The sequence below is a fragment of the Thunnus maccoyii genome, chromosome 2 (genome assembly GCF_910596095.1).
Source record: "Thunnus maccoyii chromosome 2, fThuMac1.1, whole genome shotgun sequence".
Taxonomy (NCBI): Eukaryota; Metazoa; Chordata; class Actinopteri; order Scombriformes; family Scombridae; genus Thunnus; species Thunnus maccoyii.
In genome coordinates, this window is record NC_056534.1 from 30,164,179 (window position 1) to 30,186,031 (window position 21,853).

Below are 21,853 nucleotides of genomic sequence, written 5' to 3' on the forward strand. Positions count from 1 at the left end.
GTAGTTTAGTCCAGTGGTTCCCAACCTAAATTTGTTTTCAGTTTTGGGACTTTTTCTCTAATCTTTGATTTTTTGATGAAATCTTGGATCATTTGAACATTTATTGAAATGAAACCATGTGAGACGTTTAGAGGGAAAAATCACTATTTGGTGGAGCTGTTAACAACTCATAAGCATCTGAAACGTGACCCCGACTACACACTGCTTTTTGTAAGACGTTATATTATCCAATGTGTCAAATCTTCATCTGAAAAGTAACAAAAGCTGTCAAATAAATGTAGTGGAGTAGAAAGTAAAATATCTCCCTCTGAAATGTAGTGGAGTGGAAATATAAAGTAGCATAACACAGAAATACTCAAGTAAAGTACAAATACCTGAAGATAGTACTTAAGTAGGCCACAGTACTTGAGTAAATAGTTACCTTCCTGATAACAGATGCAAGAGGTCACGTGTCTATGCCACGACTACAGATAGTCCCGCCTCCTCGTGACAGACAGGAGTAAACACCGCCCCCTGAATGTCTCATAACAACAGCTGGGAGAAAGAGAGAGGAGGGACACTTATCTGCTGCCTGGTTTTACAGTGAAGACATCACGGCTCTGACTGCAGCTTTCTGTAGAAATATAGACTACTGTACACATTAGCGCTTTCCTCCGACTTTCACACTGCTCAAGGCGCATGCTCAGACTAACTGACGGTGCAGTGGTTTTATTCAGGAACTCAGAGGTGAGTACAGTAACGCCAGTAGCAGCTAAACGCAGTCAAATCTGCACCGACACTTTGTGGCTTTTGTTTTTTTCTGCATCAAAGCCAGCTACCCCGTTAGCTTTGTCCGGATCACTTTTTGCGCTGTCCTTCTCAACAATGTCAGACAACCAGAGCAGGACAGAGGCTGTTTTAGCGGGATATTAGCTAGCTTTTACAGTTGAGCAAATAACTGTTCGGTCACCGCGCGAAGAAGGTTTTTTTTTTCTTTGCTGTTAGCTTGTAAAGACACTTTGACAGTAGCTTCAGCTAACCTCTCTGCGTTCACCGTCTGTGTCGTTAAAACTCTTGATATTTAAGCTGTATAGTCAAAGATAGCATCTTAAACATGAGTGAACAGTACGTGCAGTCTTGTTGCAGCAAACGTCGACGTGAGGCAACAAAGCCTGTTACAAGTTATGTTTTGCTTTTTTTTTTTTTTTTTTTTTTTTTAACAGTCGCAGTTGTTTGCAGGTTTGCTGACTGCTTAGCTGTGAATCTTCCCAGACCCAGAGCTCCCCTCAGACCCCACAGGACCAAGTTCATACTGTGGGCCAAGGTGTCATAAAGACATTAGCTAAACTATAATTAACTATAAAGACATAATGCAGTGAAAAGACTGCAATCAGGTAGCTGTGTCACTTCTAGCAGATATTCCTGTTGTACATTAGACGTCAGGATGTAAAAATCTAACATGTTGAAGTCTTCGTATACCTTTCACAATCCTGTAAATCTATTGCTCAGATGCAGTGTTTCTGGCCCTGTTGACAGTTCTCCTCTGTCTCAACATGTGAATCTCATTTGCATTTGTGTTGGCACTTTATAGCCAGAAGGCTGACCTCTGTCTTTGCTTCCCTGCAGCCCAGCCTCTCCAGTGACATTAGGAGACTGATAGTATCAGCATGGAAGAAAAAACACACAACTTAAGTCATTAACAAGACAAGCGGAAGACTAGGTTTACATTCCTGTAGGGCAGAACAACGTGTATGTTTGAGCCGATGAATTACCCACACAAGTACTTCACTATATTTTCTTGTCATAAATATAGACTGCAAGTACGGCCCTGTGTTAAATCTTTTCACGGGATTTTGATTCAGTCTCGCTCATGGCTTTGTTCTTTGACTTTGCCATTTAACGGAGAGGGGTTGTTTTGTGCCAGGCTGTACTAGCGTAACACTGTTCATAAGACAGACTAGAGTTGAGTGTCAGATATTTGCTCTGTCTTTTTTAAACAACCCCACTGACCTCACTGGCCTCACCGTTTTTATATGCCTCCAGTGCCCCATCCTCCTCTGCTGCAGCATGACTTCTATTTGCAGTTTAAGAACATCACAGGAAAATCCCTAACTGACTGGTGATAGTTAAGCCTTTAGGATCTATTGTGATTTTTATCAGCGGTTTTTATCTTCTTACTGGCAATGCTGAGCACAGCACATATATTTAAATAACAGTTGTAACTTCTTTAAGGTTACAGATTAGATAGATTGAAACTGTGTTTGTCATTCAGGTTATCTTGTTTCCCAAATTATCACTATGGTAAATAAAGATGACGTGAAAATACACTACTGTACCCTCCCTATTTTAACTAGGGCTGCAACATCTGTCAATTATTTCATTGATTAATTGTTTGGTCTATAAAATAGCAGAAAATAGTAAAACGTTACAATTTCTCAGAGTCAAAGGTGACGTCTTCACATGTCTTGTTATGTCTGACCAACAGTCTAAAACCCAAAGATATGCAGCTTACGATGATGTAGGACAAAGCAAAGCATGAAATCATCACATTTAAGTAGTTGAAAACCTCAGTCTTTTGGCATTTTTGCTTAAAAAAAATGACTACAAAGATTAATTGATTATCAAAATAGTTGCTGATTAATTTTCTGTCAATCAACTAATCGATTAATCAGTTTGCCACTCTAATTTTAACTGGTAGTTTTGGTGTTGTATTTATTTATCAAAGTGTCTTTTTTTGTATTAAGTAAAAGTATTTTTTTAAGTTGTAGCATTGTGCTGCCGTTTTTGTGTGACCTGTCATTTTAATGTCAACCCCCTCCATATTTGCTGCTTCCCTTCTCTGCAGACACTGAAAGATTTTAAAGATGACCACTTCATGGAGTGACAGACTGCAGAACTATGCAGACTTGCCTGCCAACATGGACGGCTTGACGATGAAAAAATACAGGAGAGAGCCATATCACAGGTAAGAAACACGTGGAGGTCCGAGGGCAGGAACGGCACCTTTCTAATTACCTGAAACTATGTTTAGATAGGATGCATGAACATTTTATGATATGAAATGTGCAGCGAGGCAAAAAATGTAGCCTTTCCACAGTGAAACACAACTGTGGTTTAAATAGCAAAAACATCCAGATTGTAACTATGCAGGAATTTAAAAATCCTAATGTTCTGAAAGGTTTGACAATCACCTCTTTATTCTGTTAGCGTCAAAGCGACATGATGAAAATATTCCAGTCATTGCCTAAACTGGTTCCCAACTTGCAGATGGATTAGTCATAACAATGACAAACACGTGCAGCAATTTCCTAAATTAAGATGGCGAATATCAAACATGAATCAACTGCATCAGCAGTGAGAAGGTTTGCTGAAGGGTCACTGATAAGGTTTGACAGACTCTAAACAAAGTATTTGCTCAACATCTGTGGCTTCAAAGATAACTATGTGAGTGAATCCTTTCCTCTGCAACACCGTCTCAACAAAACTTCATAAAGACGTGTTTATGATACAACAGCCACCCACAGATTGATTTTACCCGAGGGCAAGACAAAAAAAATGCATAACAAAATATGAACCTCGGTATTTCCTACTGTAATATTACTGTTTCCGTTTGTTCAGCAGAATTTGTATTCATAATGGAGTTTTAATGAATCATTTGCATAGGGACTGTATGTAGGGTAACCACACAAAAAAGAAAGGGTCATTTTGTGGTGCAGACACTAGTCATCAGAAAACTGTTAAACCTCAGTTATTAATGCCTGGATGGAGTCTGATCCAATACGTTCTGTGGTTTCTTTAATCATTGAACAGTTTGAGAAATGGGGTCAAATGGACTATGAATGGCTGTGCTATTAGAAGCATTCACTGAATTTTTTTCACTCAATCAGAAAAGTCAAATTTATTCAAAAAGCTCCCATTAAGACCAGAATATTTCAGCTAATATCTGTAACTTTCAAATTTCACATTCCCTACTGAATTCCCTGCCACACCGATTGCGCAACATCTAGTGGGTGCATTTTCTACATTGTCTCACTTCCTTCCTCGCTTTAACAAAGGAAGATGCCACTGACTAACTGCACAACCACTTATTGAGACTATATTATTTACTCTCCTGGCACTGACCCAACATTATAGACTGTCTCACTGCTCTAAAGGCAAGGTACCTGATAATCATTCATTATTAAGTGTCCCTATTATTGTGTACTATGTATTTATTCATGTAGTTGCCATCCTGTATTACACATTTCCTCTCATGTACTGTTGCAAAAAACCCAATCAGCCATGTCATTTAACTTAGTGAGTTTGAGCAATGATATACTGTAAAGCAGTTTTTGCTAGCTTTGATTTCACAGACAGTTCATTCTGTCTTGGGTGTGGTTCTCTGGCTGTTATGCAAAATTCCTGTCCGCCTCGTGGCAAAATGTCACCACACTGTTGAGATCCCAGGAGCGAGTGCATGGATCTGAAGCACGTTTAGCTCGGATTCCCCTTAAAGGCGAGATGATGCTCTCCACATTTATAGAGATTACACTGTTTTGACACTTAAGTTGCTTTATTAAATGGCACGATTGGGGGGGCTTTGCCGTATACAGACACACTTGTGTCTCTACCTGTTGACTGGAAACACCCTGTGGCCATGCTGGCTGGCAGCCAGATAAAACGTGCGTTGTTCAATGTTTAACTCAGCGTAAGACATGTATGTCCACTGGGCTCTGCTGTTGTTCCATACCATTATATAACATGCCATGTTCACAGGGTTTATGCAACTGTCACTTATCTGTGAGCTGCACACACACACACACACAGATACAGAGTTGGTGTAGGGCCTGCTGAAACAATGCATTTGTGCATTTTTGACAGCAGTTCTGTTTAATTAAATTCACAGAGGCTGTTTGATCATTTTAATCTTTTTTTTTTTAAATTTAAGAGACCATTAAAGATGACCTTTTGTTTATCTCACAGACACAGACCATTCCTTCAAGGTAAGAGCCCAGCTGAAACAATGCAGCCTGATAGCGAGAACTGTGTATCACATAGCAGAGGAGTGACGACTTTGCCCGGCGCAGATAAACTTTGTATCACATGGAGTGGAATCACTGTCTACATGAGATTAGACAGCAGTGGAAAAAATCTGTCAGATTGTTGCACAGCTGCGCTCAGATGAAGTAAAAGTTGTTAAGGGATTCTCTTGTAGGTGTGGTGTGTCCCATGTGAGCTATTTTAGGCAATACTGTTGTCAGCGGGACCAAAGTCGAGGCTGAATTCAGTAATCGAGTCACCCCCACCCCCTACACCCACCCCTACACCCGACCCTTTGTCAATACAGGTGACCATAGGAGAGGCACCAGCTTACTTAAGTTATCATTTATGGCCGTCCTTTACATCCACTCCCACAAGCAACACATGTCATGTCAACAAAATAGAAAAGATTTAGATTTAATTCTCTCACTGGTAAAGGCTTAGGCTCACCAAATGCAGAGAAATCCTGACCGTAAAGTCTCAATACTTCAATATTAAATGCTACTGAACAGATAGCAATGAAATATTTTGTCAGTGAAGTTTTTCCTTTTCAAAAACTTGATTTTTCTTTTTCAAGTTCACAAACACAGATTAAAAAAAAGTGTTGAGGTTTAAAGGCCCTTATTTGAATGTATCTCAGGCTTTGGTTACCCTTAAGTTAGTTAGTTAACCAATGCAATTTAATTATCTTGATTCGACTTGACTTGAATTTTAAGATCTGAACATTTTTCCATATCTAGAAATCTTTAATATATTTTTTGGGGAAGTTGGACACTTGAATTTTCTTGATTTATGAACCTTAAAACAGTTAAATATTAAATGCCATTAATTCAGTCTAATTTACATTCCAACAAATGGGTATTTTGTAGTGATTAAAATTCACACTCATGTATTTAATTGCTTTCCTCTGCTTCCACATGATACATTTATGTATAATAAAAGGTCAAATTTGCTGCCCCTGTGAGCTGTACTGTCAACCAGTAATATCTCAGTAATGTAAGCAGCTATAGCTTAGGACTGGGGCTTGCTTGATTCTACCTGACTTGTGATTGTTCTGGATGTCTTTGAGGGCCCACAAACATCATGCTGCACAACAACAACCCTAACTGACAGCACACAACAACAGAGAATGACGCGGAATAGCCACAATCATTTTTGCAACAAGTCAGAAAATTTCTGAATGGCAAGAAAGCAAAGAGAGAGAGGGGGGGGGGGGGCGAGTATTGTTTGTGGGCCAGAGCTGCTGCCCTGTGTTGCTGGAGCAGGTCAGACCAACGGAGAGTCAAACTGAGGTTTAATTTCGCACAGAATGCATCGCCAGTCCTCCTCTGGACAAAGATCTAAATGGGAACTCGTCCACTATGGATCTGCAGCAAGGTATTTCACAAATGTTTTAGAGATTGGTGAAGATGAAGCGGTCATTGTCACAGATTAATGACAGGATTAGTTGTCTTGGAGTGTCATTGTGAGACATCTGCGTTTAGTCAAGGGTCGACCCGAATTTGGTTTTTATTTCAGTCTGACCTTTTTGATAACCGTTTAGTTGATTTAGGTCTTATTTCTAGCATAACTAAATATTGATTTGTGTCGAAATATCAGGGAACACAGCTACACATTCAGCACAGTCACAGATGGTTAAGATAAGCTTTGTAGGTCTGTGCCAGCAGTCGAAGTTAAGCTAGCAGTGTGTGACTTGTCTTTTCTGTGAAAGCCGTGTCAGCGAGGCTATGTAAACAATGTCTATCACTGTGGCCGGTGTGGACCTCCAGCCTCCTGACTGATTTATGAGGCAGGACAGTGGAGCCGTTTCCTGGAAGATTGTCACAATCAGGGCTAAGTCTGTCGGGTTTACCATCACCAGCTTTAGAGCTTCCTGTGACGTTACCAATCACCAGACTGAAGACCTTTTGCGCTTTTAAATGACTGAAAATCTAGTTTTAACTTCATGTTTCTTAAATTCATTCTAGGGCTGCAGAATTGTGTAATCTGTAATTAATTAATGATATATCACTAAATTAAACATTTAGTTTAAAATATCAATTCTAATTCACAGAGGGTAGCACTTAATTATCATAATCAGTACTTTATCGCCCGTGGGAGGTCTATGAAAAATACTGAATGAAGATATATTCACAATTGACAGTATATATCATTTCATTTATCAAGCCATTCAAAAGCTCAAACCAAACATCTTTCTTTTTAAAAACCAGGCTGGCAAGAAGAGGAAATGTTCTAAAATGTCAGTTTCTAGATAAGCAAGCACTCTGTAACTTCCAGTTACCAATGAAATGGGCAGACTCAACAACATGCCAAGTTTACTTGTGAAATAGTAGTTTCAGAAAAATGTGTAGCGTTTCACAGTTGATTTCAAAGGCTATCCTTTGCTAAATGAAACCTTCTACTATGTGTTCACTCTTCTCGGTACCTCGTGTCTTTTCATTAACAGTAGTACTAAAGTTTACTGGACTCTCTTTCTTTGATGGCCACTGTTTAATTTTAGAAGTCATGCAGTGACCTGCTGACACGGATGAATTCTTGATAAAGGCTCCTAAAGTCAACAGTAATACCCAAAGTTAAACGCAAATGACTGCTTATAACCTCCATGTGAACACACATTTTTGCCAAATATTCTATAGGCAGCAAAACAAGATCGCTCAATCCTGTGTAAACCTTATTTGTGCGTCGCACACTCAAAATCAGAAACAGTCCGTGTGTCGCTCTTTTGGTCATTCACTTATTGGTACATTTTCACATTATCAGCCCATTGTTGCTACTGAATGGAGCCACTATATCCAACTTTCTGGGTTTATAGTCGGTCTATTCAGTTTGTGAAAAAGCAAGTGAATATTTTTTTTTGACCAGAGAACAGTGTCTTCTCTTGAGTCTGCCGGAATAAATGCTGATGTTATTGTTGTAAGTATGTATTGCAACTAAAACATGTACTTATCTTGTTTTCTCTAGAGTGTTCGTCAACAGAAGCTTGGCAATGGAGAAGATTAAGTGCTTCGGCTTTGATATGGATTACACTTTAGCAGGTGAGTCCGGTACACATTCACTGAACTATTCACCGTCGCTGAGACAAAACAGCTGACTAATCATTCCTGGATCCACAGAAATTATATGAAAATTGGGATTGAGGAGAAATATGAAACATTTGCTGATTAAGGTGGCTTAAATGTTAGTATTTAAATGCTTTTTAAATACTAACTGCTGCTTAATTGAATATCTTGTATGACATCACTATGGGCTCTGGCAACTTTTAACAATGTTTGACATCCTAAACAATACATTCTTGAATTGACTGTCCTTTCTGTTGCCATATTAATAATGTAGACTAGTTCTAATAAACATGTCACTTAAATCCAGACTGGAAAAAAAGAAAAGAGATAAGAAGTATAAATGTATCCATGGAAGGGTTTTCTGATCAGAAACAGGAAAAAAAGGATTTTGTAAATGTAATTTATTTTGTGATTTTTCACCTTTTGGAGTTAAAAAAACAAATCTGTATTTGCTGAACGTCCTTTGACCTCATGTGTCTGGTGTAGATATTAAAATCTACAGTATCCCCTCTTTTGAAACTCTGTATTTGTCACTATCATCCCCTCTGAACTGCAGCTTGTTGTCTACCAAAATATTATTTAGGTCAATGCCAGTGACACATTGAGCACACTGTAACACTAGAATAGCAAAATGTTAAGCATAGCATTACTCTGGTACACAAAGTTGGTTTCATGGAGACGTTCTCTTTCCCACTGACCAGTAACTGGGCCAAAATTATCCTCATGTTTTTTTATGCCACTTTGTTCTGTGACTCAGCTCCAGTTTTTGGTCTCCGTCTCTAAAAATAAATCTTCGTGACTTTGAGAAGCGGGTCACGTTTGTTTGTTGAGTTCACTAGTGACAGCTCCCTAGAGGACCGGGATCACTCGAAGTCCCTCTCTCTGTCCGTGAGGGCCGTATCCCCGTCCAGAGTGCAGAGGAGATTTTTACGGACGCTCAGCTGTTGACATGACTCTTTATGGGCGCTCATAACCAAGTGTTAATGTTTGCTGGAAGTGTGGCTATCATGTATCTTTGGAGGGTGTTCAGGTTTTGACCACTGAGGCGCTTCATCAACTCCAGAGAGCTGCTAGTTTCGTAGAACGGACGCTGCTTGACCACAGCGCGTTGGTCTAATGCCATATTTGTTTTTATGAGGTGTTAATGGTGTTTAGAGTATGTGCTTTTCTATAAAAGTTTTTCTTGGGACTATCTGGACAAAATATGACGTCATTATGAAATGCACTGTAAAAGCACTGTTACTAAGTATAGAAAGTACTAGAAAACACAAGCAGGAAATGTGTGTTTCGAAAAGTTTTGTGAGGTCGGATTTCTGATTGGCTGGCAGGAGTCCTTTTAGGTCGTCTATCAGGACCCCTTAAACATACTTCCTGTCAACAGTTAAATCCCCCTTCTGAATCCATGCTCATGGTAGCCTCGCCCATACTAAACTGTATGATTAATACTTGATACTATGTTCATACTTATGTAAGGGTTCGATTTGCTACATTTTTAACCAAAAATAAGTATCATTTTAGCTAAAAGAAGTTAAGACTTGGTTTTTTTGTTGTTGTTTCTTTTGCTAAGTCATGGTACAAGCATGAAGATATTTGATATAGTTGTGCCTCTTCTATTATTCTCCCTCAGTATATGTAGGCATATTGAACATTTGGTTGTGTTGGGTAATATTACAATATACACTGTAAAATCGTTTTATCATCAGTTGGGTAACTACTCCTTTAAAAAAACGCCTCAAAGCTTGGTTTCAAATCTTAAGTTTTTCTCCATAACATTAAATATTTATGACTAAATTAGTTCAAATCAAAGTTTAAGTTCAGGTAAAAAAAAAAAACACACTCTGCAACAGATAACCCGCTTCACCCTGACCGTGTGGTTCCGTCACGTTTGATTGGCAGCGCTGAAAACCGAAGCAAACGACCCCTCAACTGTGATTTACATTCTGGTTCAAATATTTCTAAATCCTGATTAGTTTACAGCAGAAAGTGACATCACTAACTAACTGAGCTTCGCCTCACTTCAAACCAGTGAAGAAACTGAAAGAGAAAATATGTTTTCATGGCCTTTTAAAATCTGAGTGTTATGAATCATTTTGTGCAACGTGATGATGTACTATGATTTATGGGTATTTAACTTGAGTTGCATTAGTCAAGAACAGACATTACTCTGTCTTGTTATCCATTAACAAATATATATTTTAAGATTTCATTTACTAAATAATGACACATACTGATATCACATATTACACTATAATGGTGCTGCAAAAAAACTCTAAAACTTCAGCATTAATAGTATAATGGACAAGATAAGACGTAGTGGATAGAGCACTGCCTGGACACTGTCAGTTCACTCCCGTTGTTTCATGATGCTGTGAGGCACTCAGGATAAAATTATTGATCTTTATAAATCACCCAAAGGCTTCTTGATTGAACGTCTCTAATGCTGAGCATTCACTACTATCACAATCACAGACGTCACATAAGATTTTGTAAGATTTTGTGAACTAGATCAACATTGCATGAGACAGTATTGCCTCATCTGTTCTTTGTGCTCCAAAAGGGAGCACATAATAGCCTGCAGAAAATCTTGCTCAAACACACACATTTAGGACCAGATTGCACTGAGAGATACACACAGTTTTGTCCCAGTTTTCCAACAGACTTTTGGCTGGAATGTAGGTCCCCGAGGCTGTGCTCAAGTTTTCTCATTTTTCCACAGCGTGTTTGTTAATGTCACACAAATCTGTGACAAAGACCTACATTTGCATATTAGTGGCTACAGATAAATTAAGACGATTAAGATGTTGGCCTCTAATATAGATAGCTATGTGACATGGTTCAGATAGAGTCTCTGTGTGGGACGCTTAATATGATTTGGATTTGGTAGTCTATTAGTAGAAGGGTGTGCGTGGTTGTTTATCTTGTGTGTGAGGGGTGTACATTACATGTTGACCTTAGGTGACCTGGTCTATAAACTCTGTGGAGACACCACACACACACACACACCTCAGCAATCGGAGCGGTGGGAGTATAATTATCTGGCAACAATCTCATCAGGGATACAAGGTAACAGATCCCTGAAACTAAGGCCATTTCTCGCCTCAGCTCTAAATAGATGGCCGTGTGTGTTATGTGTGTGTGTACATGGACATTATGACAGCGTGAGAAATGTGAGGAAGAGCTTACAGCAGGAGAGCAAGGACTCCCATAAAACAGAAACACAAGGGAGTCAAGGACATTTTAAGTAACAATCACACAATTTCCGCTCTGCACAGAAACGCTGTAAACACGAGTTTTCAATGACATCTGTTGACAACATTTATTACTAAAATACGCAACTTTCCATGACCCGTAACCTCATGCGTTGCTTTCATGTCGGAACAGATCTGTAAGTCACTCCGCAGACCACTGTCAAGCGGTCTAACATCTGAAATAGTGAGAGGTGTCTAGCATTACTAGTGAAAAGCATACACTGTAGGCCAAGCGTGTCATGTGTCTGAGTGATGTTTTTAAAAGGGAGGGCTTGTTGTTCAGGTTTTTCATAATGAAGTGGTTGTGATGTCATTTAACTCACCTCTGTGAACAAAATAAAAACAGGAAACAGTGAAGTCATTCGTGATGATTCATGACCTTAAAACTTTTTGAACAGTTTTGATGGTTCACATGAGAGTTTTCTGTATTTTGTGTCTTTTGTTGTTGGTTTGAAGTGGGTGGGGCTCAGTTGGAAAAAAAGGTGATGTCACATATTTTCTGTGCACCAATCAGGATTTAGTATTATTTGAATCCAAATTAGTTAACTTCTGTCGCCAACACTGTCAATCAACTCAGCTTGAACCTCACCTGCACAGTCCTGGTGAAGCAGATTAGCTCAGTTTTTGAGTGTTAAAGTCTTAATAAATACTCACTAAGGATGTTTGATTCCACACTTTTTAGTAGTGTTAGTGTCTTAACTGTGCCAATAAAGCCTGACAATAATCTCCCATATTTATTATGTCACAAAACAACTTCCTGTTCCTAAATAAGCAGTCTAACTCACCTTTTTATATAACCTAGAATAAGATGGGCTTTTATGTGTCCTAAGTTGTGTGTGTGTGTGTGTGTTTGTGTGTGTGTTTGTGTGGGTGGGGGGGGGGACGTCCCACACTGCCCTAAGGTCACCACATGAACAGAGCTTCAAAGTGAACGAAAGAAAGAGAGAGTGATGATAGCAAAGGTGACGGAGGGGAAACGGCTCTCAAAATAGGTTTCTTTGTAGCGCCTCAGAGCTGGAAGAGGAATATGACAAGTGAGCGAGGAGGAGGAGGAGGAGGAGGGGAAGAGGGGGTGGGGGGGGCAATTTAGTTGGTGTACGCTACTGCTCTGGGCAGAAGGCCCAAACTCTCCTCAGTTTGCTGGGAGAACACGACGGGGGGGGGGGGGGAGGAGAGCGAGGGAGGAGGGGCTGAACTGCAAGAGGTTACGTGATTATAATGCAGAAACAAGCTCAGGCTTACGGAGTAGCGGTTTCAGCAACAGGTCTTTACTGAACTCAAGATTTACATGTATGTGCATATTTATTATGCTTCTGTGTATAAGCAGAATGTATCACTAAAGCACACACACTTTTTGCTGCACTTTAACAGAGTAGGACACAGATGTTTTCCTGTTTGTCCTGCAGTGCTGTTCCCCCACCAACTGTCCTCTATTCAAGCAACATCAGCCAATATTTCTTCCCCTCCAGGGGCCTCACACAGCCCCACTGGGAGTGTAGAAAGCAGGCAACAACACAAGTGCATTCTCCGTTTTGTATTTATAACATCTGACATACTCTTTTCCCAGTGTCAGATAGCATTTTAATCCTCCGCCAGTTGTTTCGGAGCCTAGCATCAATCTGCGTTCTTATTTTCAAAGCTCACCCCCGCTTAGGTTTTGGTATGGCTCCGGGGGTAAATATCCGGCTCTGGCGGTGACAGGGTGCGGGCTCGTTGGTCTCAGCAGGGCTCATTAGAGCTGCTGCTGAAAGTTGAGTGATTTTTCATTTTCACGCCTGATCCAGTTTCTTTGTGGATTTGCGTGCGGAACATCCAGGCCGTTGTTGAGGGAAGAGAAGGGCAGTGGGGGCGTGTGTGTGTGTGTGTGTCTGTGTGTGTGTGTGTGTGTGTGTGTGTCTGTGTGTGTGTGAGGAGGGAGAGGGTTCACAGGAGAGTTAGAACATGTTGTTATCAAAATACTGAGACAACACCACAGAGTCTTAAGTGGATGAGGTAGCCTTGGAAAAAGTCACACGTACATGTTGTGTAACATGAGTGAGGTCCACCGGGTGTGTGTCACCTCTAATCAAAGTTTGTTTGCTGTGTAATTACAGCTTCACCCACAGGTCACGCTCCTCAGGTGTACACATCCTACAGTGTTTATGTAAATTTGACATGTTTGCCATGTGCTCTGCGACCTCCACACAAACACAGATACCAGTATAATTGATGAGAATCTGTGCACCTATTCATTATAACTGTATATAACTAAAATTTCACCTTAAATTTTTAGCCATGATAACGGTTTTGACTTGAAGGACCAAATGTCAGTCAGTTGTTGATTTGAATTGTAGTAACTTTGTTCAAACCTCAGGTCAAAACTTTAATTTTTTTCCAATACTTTGGTTTATGATCAATACCTTCTAAATGATGACATTCCCACATTTTCATCTGTTTGTGTTTAGTGCTGAGTAGCCCACGCTGCAACTGTTGTGTAATGTTCATTTATTTGTTGTTTCATTTTTCATATCATGTTTAAAAAGACTCCAAATTCTCATCTCAGGTTTCCAGAGCCCAACATGATTTTTGCATTATACTGTATGTGTGATTGTTATGATGGGGAATGCTGCGGTTCAGTCGGTAAATTTTGGTAAACTAATTTTGTGTGTGTGTGTTTTTCATTTCCAGTGTACAAGTCACCAGAGTACGAGTCACTAGGTTTTGAGCTCACAGTGGAACGACTGGTTTCCATCGGTTACCCCCAGGAGCTGCTGAGCTTTGTCTACGATCCATCCTTTCCCACCAGGTCAGACCAATCACATCCCGCTACACAGACATGATGATGGTGACGATGACAATCACGTTAAAGGCCAACTGCTGCTTCCATCACCTCATCTCTTCTGATTTTAGTCCCTTTAACCTTTTAGCCTCAGTGGATATAGCTAGTATAAGGGAACTGCTCAAAGTTCAGCTCCAGTCTAAATTTGATTTTTTGGTCTATTCTGATTAGCAGTTAAAATGAAGAAAATCATGATCATGAAATAAGTTAGAAATGTTTTTTTAATTCTTCTTCTTCCTACTTTCAGGGGCCTTGTGTTTGACACCATGTATGGAAACCTGTTGAAGGTTGATGCCTACGGTAATATACTGGTGTGTGTCCATGGATTCAACTTCCTCAGAGGGTGAGTGTTTCCAGCATTCTTCTGCTATTGATGTATCTTCGAGACAGATTTCACACAATACAATTTGCCATGTTTTTTAATTGTTATTACACGTGTGTGTGAGCAAAAGAGAGACCACCAAGATCATCTGAAAGCGTTCTCTGTCTCCTCAGCCCTGAGATCCGAGAGCGGTACCCAAACAAGTTCATCCAGAGGGATGATACAGAGCGTTTTTATATCCTTAACACACTCTTCAACCTGCCAGGTGAGGTCTTTTTGAAGATGAAAGAGAATACTGTGGGACAATTTAAGAGAAATTAAATCTGTAACGCAGGGCTTTTTAGCAGATTAAATGCTGGCTATTACTCTGAGGGAGGCTTAAAAGGTTGAAGACAAGTTTGATCAAGCTGCTTCAATACTGACTCCTGCTCTCCATTTTTTCCCGTCTTCTTTAAAGAGACCTACCTCTTTGCCTGCCTAGTGGATTTCTTCTCCAATTGTGACAGATACACAAGGTAAGCAATTGTTAGTCACACTATCTGTCATGCAACAAGTTTCTGGGCACCGCATGGTGACACAAAGACAGTTGCAAGCCAATCTGGGTCAAGAACAAGCCCTACAGCATGGGAGGGTCCAGGTGCCTCAATTGCTAATCTCAGCTAATTTTGTAAAAATGAAAAAATCAAACGGCAGCTCAGTCAAAGAATCCGTCTACTTTACTTTTCCTGTAACAGTGATTTATTAATCTCTGCCACTACTAATTATACAAGAGCATGGATTCTTATCAGAATGAGACAGAAATGAAAAACGTTTTTTTACTAACTATTTCTAGAGAATGACATATTGATATAGCTATGAGGTAATTTATTAAATGTTACTATAAGGTGAAGATACAATGGCCTGTAAATTTGTTGAGAATGTAATCTGGAATGGCTGCATGTCCTTTGTCCTCTGAAACCTGGTTGTTGGTCTTTTAGGGGGAGAATGCTTTCCTGTTTGGCTGGGGACCCCTCCAACAAGGGAAGGCTATCCCATTTAAAAGCAAACAAAAAACAAATGTCATGTTTTTGAAAACGTTCTGTAAAGATGTGGCCTGTGCGACGGCTGTGTACGTGTGTGTCTCTGCTCCTCTCCCCCAGCTGTGAAACTGGCTTCAAGGACGGCGACCTCTTCATGTCCTATAAGAGCATGTTCCAGGACGTCCGCGACGCCGTCGACTGGGTCCACTTCAAGGTAAGACGTCTTTGACGGTTGTGGTTTTAACACTATGTGTGTGCTTCATATACATATAGCCGTTCACACTTATACCTAGGTGCTGCTCGTGCTCCCGTCTCCTAGACATGTATATAATAATATGCTCAGAGCTTGTGGCAAACTGCCCTTTAGATTTTGATACACCTCGCACAAGTGGAAAACTTTCAGGGTAGCCCAGTTTGTGTTTGCACTGGCTTTTTACAAATGATGAAGAGCTGTAAGCTTGAGGTCATAAAGACTGACAGGTAAATCATTTACTGGACAGTTGTGGCAGGGGTCATGCTTACATCATCAGGGATCACTGACCCACGTGAGGAAATCTAATTCCAGTGACTGACAGCAAGTCATGCTGCACTTTATTGCTTCTTGTGTGTTTGTTCATGTTCTCTGGTGTCCTCTCACGAGGAAATAACTGACCATAATTAGTAAAGACTGCAACTGGATCTAATAGATCACACTGGACCAAATAGTGACGACACCAGAGAAAGGGACAGTTGAATGATGGAGATAGTTATTGATAGTCACTAGCCACCTTTCTCTCAATTTTTTGTTGGGGAACTGCTAAAATATATGGAGTAGGACACATGTACACCACTGGTTTAACTCATTTTCACTTTCTGATGTATCAAGGAAAATCCCTTCACTCATATGGTGACTCACACATGTTACCACATGAAGTAAAAAAGAAACTTAAAAAATTAAAAAAAAGGGCCTTTTGGAACATTGAAAGGTCATTATTTGTGTGGCTTTGCTGTTATTTTCTGTTTTTGTTTCATTGCCAATATATTTTATTTTAACATGTTTAAAATAAATTACCATGGTTGTCTGCTTTGCTTTCACATCAAGAAACAGGCAGTCTTTTTCAGGCAGTCTCAGTCCAGATGTTTAGTCCACACCAGGGTGTGATCGACATCTTTCACACAAGCCTCAATGAACTGAACTAAACGGGAAAATATACCAGAGTTCAATTAAAGTGAACCAAGGTGGCTAGCAGGTGTTAGATGGACTGACTGACCTACGTTTGTCATCTGTAGGCCCTACCTAGAGGCAAAAACTCACTGTACATTCTTTCTATGCTACCAGTTTGTGGTTTGGTTTGTATCTTTCTGGGCAACGTTAGACAACAAGACACTGATATAGAAAAAATAGCCTTCTAAAGCATTGTTGATAGACATCAGGTTTTGCTGTCAGATCCATTGAACTGAAGAGCAAAGATTTCTTTTTAGTCTCATCATTTTGATTCGATGTTCGACAATGATACACTGAGAAATCCTTCATGGCAAAACAAGTAGTGTTTAGAGGAAGATGCGGGGCCTTTGACTCAGCTCACTGATTGTTACTGAATGGATTGATTTCTCCTCGTCTTACATTTCAGGGTACTCTGAAGGAGAAGACGGTTGAGAACTTGGATAAGTATGTGGTGAAAGATGTAAGTAGTTTGTATTCATCAAGGATGCTACAAGTGCACTGTGAAAGAGAACACACACACACACACACACACACACACACTTAGTGTCACACATTCTTGTTTTAATCTCTGAAGAGACTGATTTGTAAAGATTCTCGGCGCTTCAGTCTTTTTCTTTCTTTTTTTTCCTCTCTGTTCCCACCAGGGAAAGCTGCCTCTTCTCCTCAGCAGAATGAATGAAGTAGCCAAGGTTTTCTTGGCTACCAACAGTGACTACAAATACACTGATGTAAGTAATGCGCTCGCAAGCTTCACTTCTCAGGGGAAAACCGTAATTAGGGCAGTTAAGAGTTGAAGTGGTAATACAGGTATGATGAATAAATAAGTATCTCTTGAATAAACTCCTCGGGGGGAAAAACATGCACATGCATTTCTTGGAATTGCTGCAAGACTGTTGGCAGCACTAACATGTATTAGGTCACAACACTGCTGAGTTTCATTTGACTGTGTGTTGTGTTCTCACAGAAAATCATGACTTACCTGTTTGACTTCCCCCATGGCCCCAAGGTAAGATAGGTATTATTTTTCCTTTCCCTTTGATCACACTCTAAATTCGTCGAGTACTGTATGCTTGTGAAGATAAAAGAAGTGTTTTTATGTTCATATTTGCATTGTGTGTGTGTGTATGTGTGTGTGTTTCTATCCCCCACAGCCCGGGACCTCCCACCGGCCCTGGCAGTCCTACTTTGATCTGATCCTGGTGGACGCCAGGAAGCCTCTGTTTTTCGCTGAGGGTACGGTGCTCAGACAAGTCGACACGGTGAGCAGACACACAGCTGGGACAGAGAACATGTTACTAATAACTGCACTGCATCTGAACGCTGGCATATCCAGAATTGAAGCCCTATTGCATGTCAGCATTTTAAACTGCTGCCAGTCCTTATTTTATTCTGATTTATGCATTTATAAGCATGTATACAGTTTATGTACACAGCAGCTGTTCAGTCCTATAGATTTTCTAAATATGCTGCTGTTTCTGATTTCTGATCCAATCCAGAGTGGAGATGATGTAAATTTGAAAAAAAAAAATTCTCTGTTGTGAAAGACTGGTATTTATGCAGGTTAGCAACAAAATCACTTATAACCATCTGTCAGATTGGAAAGTGCTTCCATTATTGCTTTACATGCCTTCTTGTACCATGTTACATGTATTTTCTCTTCATTTCAGACAACAGGGCGTCTAAAGATAGGAACCTACACAGGACCTCTGCAGCATGGTATAGTCTACTCTGGAGGTAAGACTGATACAGTTTCTTTTCCTGTATCTCATAGTTTAGTCGTCTGTTGGTGGAACTGAATAGATTTTTCCATTACACGCGATGTGTAATGTCAAGTCATTGTCCCGTAGGTTCTTCAGACATCGTGTGCGACTTGCTGGGGGCCAAGGGGAAGGACATCGTGTACATCGGGGACCATATCTTCGGAGACATCCTCAAGTCCAAGAAACGTCAAGGCTGGAGGACCTTCCTGGTCATACCCGAGCTGGCCCAGGAGCTGCACGTGTGGACCGACAAGAGCTGTGAGTCTGCACACGCAGACGCACGGAAATACACAAACACAGTGACATAGTGATAAATTCGAAGTGCATTCACTCATACACTAGTGCAGCCAGTTAGCCTTATTCTATCCCAAGTACTGCAGTCCCACCGGCATTAGAAAACAGTCTCAACAGGGACCCGACCTAGAACAGCAGCTGCAATGTCAAACCTGCGAGTTTGAGAAAAAGCATGAGTCGCATATTAGCAAAATGTGATACAGATGATTCTGTATAATCAGTAAGTGCAAAGTCAAAACTGACACTTGATAGTTACACTCACACATCTCACATTCACAGAATCATGAATGATTCTGGCTAACGAAAGCCAGAACACTGTATAAGTACTATAAATATTAGTGAGCAGACAGAGATTCACTTCCTTTTTGTGTTTTCCAGCATTATTCGAAGAACTGCAAGGCCTGGACATTTTCTTGGCAGAACTCTACAAGTAAGTACTATGACCTTAAGCTGCTTTTTTTTCCCCCCTCACCTCACTATATCCCACCTCCCTCCTCATCACCATCCCTTGCCCCAATTCAGCTATTCTTTGCTTTTTGTTTGCATGCATGTGAGCGTGTGTTTGAGAGAGAACAGGCTCAATAGGGTAAAGTCTAAAGGAGCTGATAACCGGGTGCACTGACGTTATTTATAGCCTGGCGCAGCTCGCTGTTGCACCATCGTTTTTGACACATTACCTTTCAGCAGAGTGATATCAATATCCCTCCACCCTCACCCTCCCCCACACACTCTCTTGTCTTCTCCGTCTTTCTCCCTGTCCTTCCTCAGACATCTGGACAGCAGCAGTAACGAGAGGCCAGACATCAGCACTATTCAGAGAAGAGTCAAGGTACGGCCTTAATCACCTCCATTGCTATGACAACAAGAGACCTGTCCACACGGCTGCAGGGAAAGTCGCTGTTTGATGTCGGAACAGAACAATAGAAAGATTGTTCTCCCTCAGTGCTGTCATATTAATGAATAACCACACCAACGCCCCAATTTTAGATACTATACTGTTTAGAGTTAGATTAGTAACTAGTGGAAGTAGTTTGATATATCTACTGTTATTGGCATTATTTTGAAATCAAAAATCAAGGACAAGCTGAATTCCTTTGGCTCCAAACATCATCATCAGGCTCACCGGTGTCTTCCTCTTTTCCTTCTTTCCTTTTAGAAAGTAACACACGACATGGATATGTGCTACGGCATGATGGGTAGCCTTTTCCGCAGCGGCTCCAGACAGACCCTGTTTGCCTCCCAAGTGATGCGCTACGCCGACCTGTACGCAGCCTCCTTCATCAACCTGCTGTACTATCCATTCAGCTACCTCTTCAGAGCCGCACACGTGCTGGTGAGCATCTGAGTGAATATCTCAATGTCTTGTTTCATACCAAGACTGTAAACCAGACTCATTTGTGGGGTTTTTTTGGTGTGTGGCCCTTCCTCATCATAGGTTATGGCTTTTTTTTTTGGACATGAGTTCCTTCTTTATTTGGATCCCCATTCGCTTCCGAAAGTGGTCACTAGCTTTCCTGGGGTCCACATAAAAAGAGCTACAAGAAAACAAATAACAATTTTTTAAATGGCATTGATCAATAAAACAAGAGAAACAAATACCAGAAAAGAAGTGATATATATGGAAAGGTAGACAATAAAAACAAAAACTAAATTGTCAAGATGGAAAGTAAAAATAATCAATAAGGTTTCAAAACCACAATAATTGAAACATCTACGTGAGATTCATCAATTTTTGTTTTAGTGACTTTTTGGTGTGTCTCATGTCTGTGGGGAGCAGATTCCAGTCAGCAGAAGCTCTATAGAGAACAGTTCTCATCATACAGTTTATTTGTGTATTATACCTCTGACAGAAACCAATATATACTAGTTTTTTTTATTACTACAAATGACATTTTGCAGGAATAATAGAAGTCTAGATTTTAATTTAGCCTCCACAGTTTGCCACGATCAACCAAACAATGACTTCTTCAAATGTTTCATTTCAAATATTCTTTATGGAGAAAGTTTTATGCTGCAAGATCCTTCTCAACATCTGTTTCTTTCTGTGAAAACATGAGAAATTCTCAAACATCCCTCCTCAACTCACCATCAACTTAGATGATAGCAAAGTACAACTTATCAGCATCAGACAGTCAGATAAACTGTACTAATGGTTGGCCACCCATCTTGTCCTCCCCAGATGCCTCATGAGTCAACAGTAGAGCACACCCACGTGGACATCGACACCGAGTCACCGCTGGCCACACGCAACCGCACCCACTGCAGCGACTGCAAAGACCTGGAGTGCAAACGCAACCAGTTGACCCGCTCCTTCAGCGAGATCAAACCTCCCAACCTGTTCCCCCAGACTCCACAGGAGATCACTCACTGCCACGACGAGGACGACGATGAGGAAGAAGAAGAGGAGGAGGAGGAGGAAGAAGAGGAGGAGGAGGAAGAAGAAGAGTAATAAACTGCACGCTTAAAGAAGAGAGCCACGCTCCTGTTCCTGCCGCCTTACTGTATGTTTCCCTGTAGAGTTGGGTAGTGATCTCTCTCAAAGTGAGGCAGGGAGGAAAAACCTCTCCTCTGTGTGTGTGTGTGTGTGTGTGTGTGTGTGTGTGTGTGTGTGTGTATGATGTAAGTCACTTTCAGGGACATACACCAGACTTAAGACCAGTTAATTGGTGTCAGTTTGTGCAACTGGGGACAAAAGCTGTGTCCCCAGTTGGTAAAACGCTGATTTTTGGGTCAGTGGTTAAGGTTAGGGTAGGTCTCCAGAAAATGAATGTAAGTCTATGTAAATACCCCAAAAGTGATTTAAAGGACCAGTGTGTAGGATTTAGTGGCATCTAGCAGTGAGGTTGCAGACTGCAACCAACTGAATACCTCGCCCTCACCCTCCCCTTCCAAGCGTGTAGGAGAACCTACGGTGGCCGCAAAAAACACAAAAGGCCCTCTCTAGAGCCAGCATTTGGTTTGTCTGTTCTGGGCTACCGTAGAAACATGGTGGTGCAACATGGCGGGCTCCATTGAAGAGGACCCGCTTCCTGTGTAGATATAAAGGGCTCATTCTAAGGTAACAAAAACACAATTCTTATTTTCAGGTGATTATAAACTAATCAAAACATACTTCTGAATATTATATTCCA

General features: G+C 40.7%; 1 protein-coding gene across 4 annotated transcripts; it reads left to right on the plus strand.

Moving 5' to 3' along the window:
- The first annotated feature begins 482 nt into the window (after positions 1–482).
- nt5c2b (5'-nucleotidase, cytosolic IIb) lies at positions 483–21,354 on the plus strand. Of its 4 annotated transcripts, XM_042395867.1 has the most exons (19): positions 1,210–1,303; positions 1,606–1,728; positions 2,825–2,944; positions 7,960–8,033; positions 13,973–14,090; positions 14,371–14,466; positions 14,619–14,710; positions 14,903–14,960; positions 15,585–15,678; positions 17,075–17,128; positions 17,313–17,396; positions 17,633–17,674; positions 17,820–17,927; positions 18,336–18,402; positions 18,516–18,686; positions 19,101–19,152; positions 19,491–19,551; positions 19,879–20,055; positions 20,902–21,354. In XM_042395867.1, the coding sequence occupies exons 3-19, from the start codon at positions 2,844–2,846 to the stop codon at positions 21,169–21,171; spliced, it is 1,719 nt and encodes a 572-aa protein (XP_042251801.1). In that variant the 5' UTR covers positions 1,210–1,303; positions 1,606–1,728; positions 2,825–2,843; the 3' UTR covers positions 21,172–21,354. The 4 variants fall into 4 exon arrangements, with proteins under 4 accessions (XP_042251795.1, XP_042251816.1, XP_042251801.1 ...); XM_042395861.1 differs by lacking the exons at positions 1,210–1,303; positions 1,606–1,728 and adding an exon at positions 483–726; XM_042395882.1 differs by lacking the exons at positions 1,210–1,303; positions 1,606–1,728 and adding an exon at positions 739–1,160.
- The last annotated feature ends 499 nt before the right edge of the window (positions 21,355–21,853 follow it).

Bases quoted from the DNA above. Each gene is read 5' to 3' on its own strand.
- nt5c2b (XM_042395861.1), top strand. From the start codon at position 2,844: ATGACCACTTCATGGAGTGACAGACTGCAGAACTATGCAGACTTGCCT. The intron at 14,961-15,584 runs GTAAGCAATTGT...CCTCTCCCCCAG, and splicing joins AATTGTGACAGATACACAAG to CTGTGAAACTGGCTTCAAGG. The intron at 17,129-17,312 runs GTAAGTAGTTTG...TGTTCCCACCAG, and splicing joins ATAAGTATGTGGTGAAAGAT to GGAAAGCTGCCTCTTCTCCT.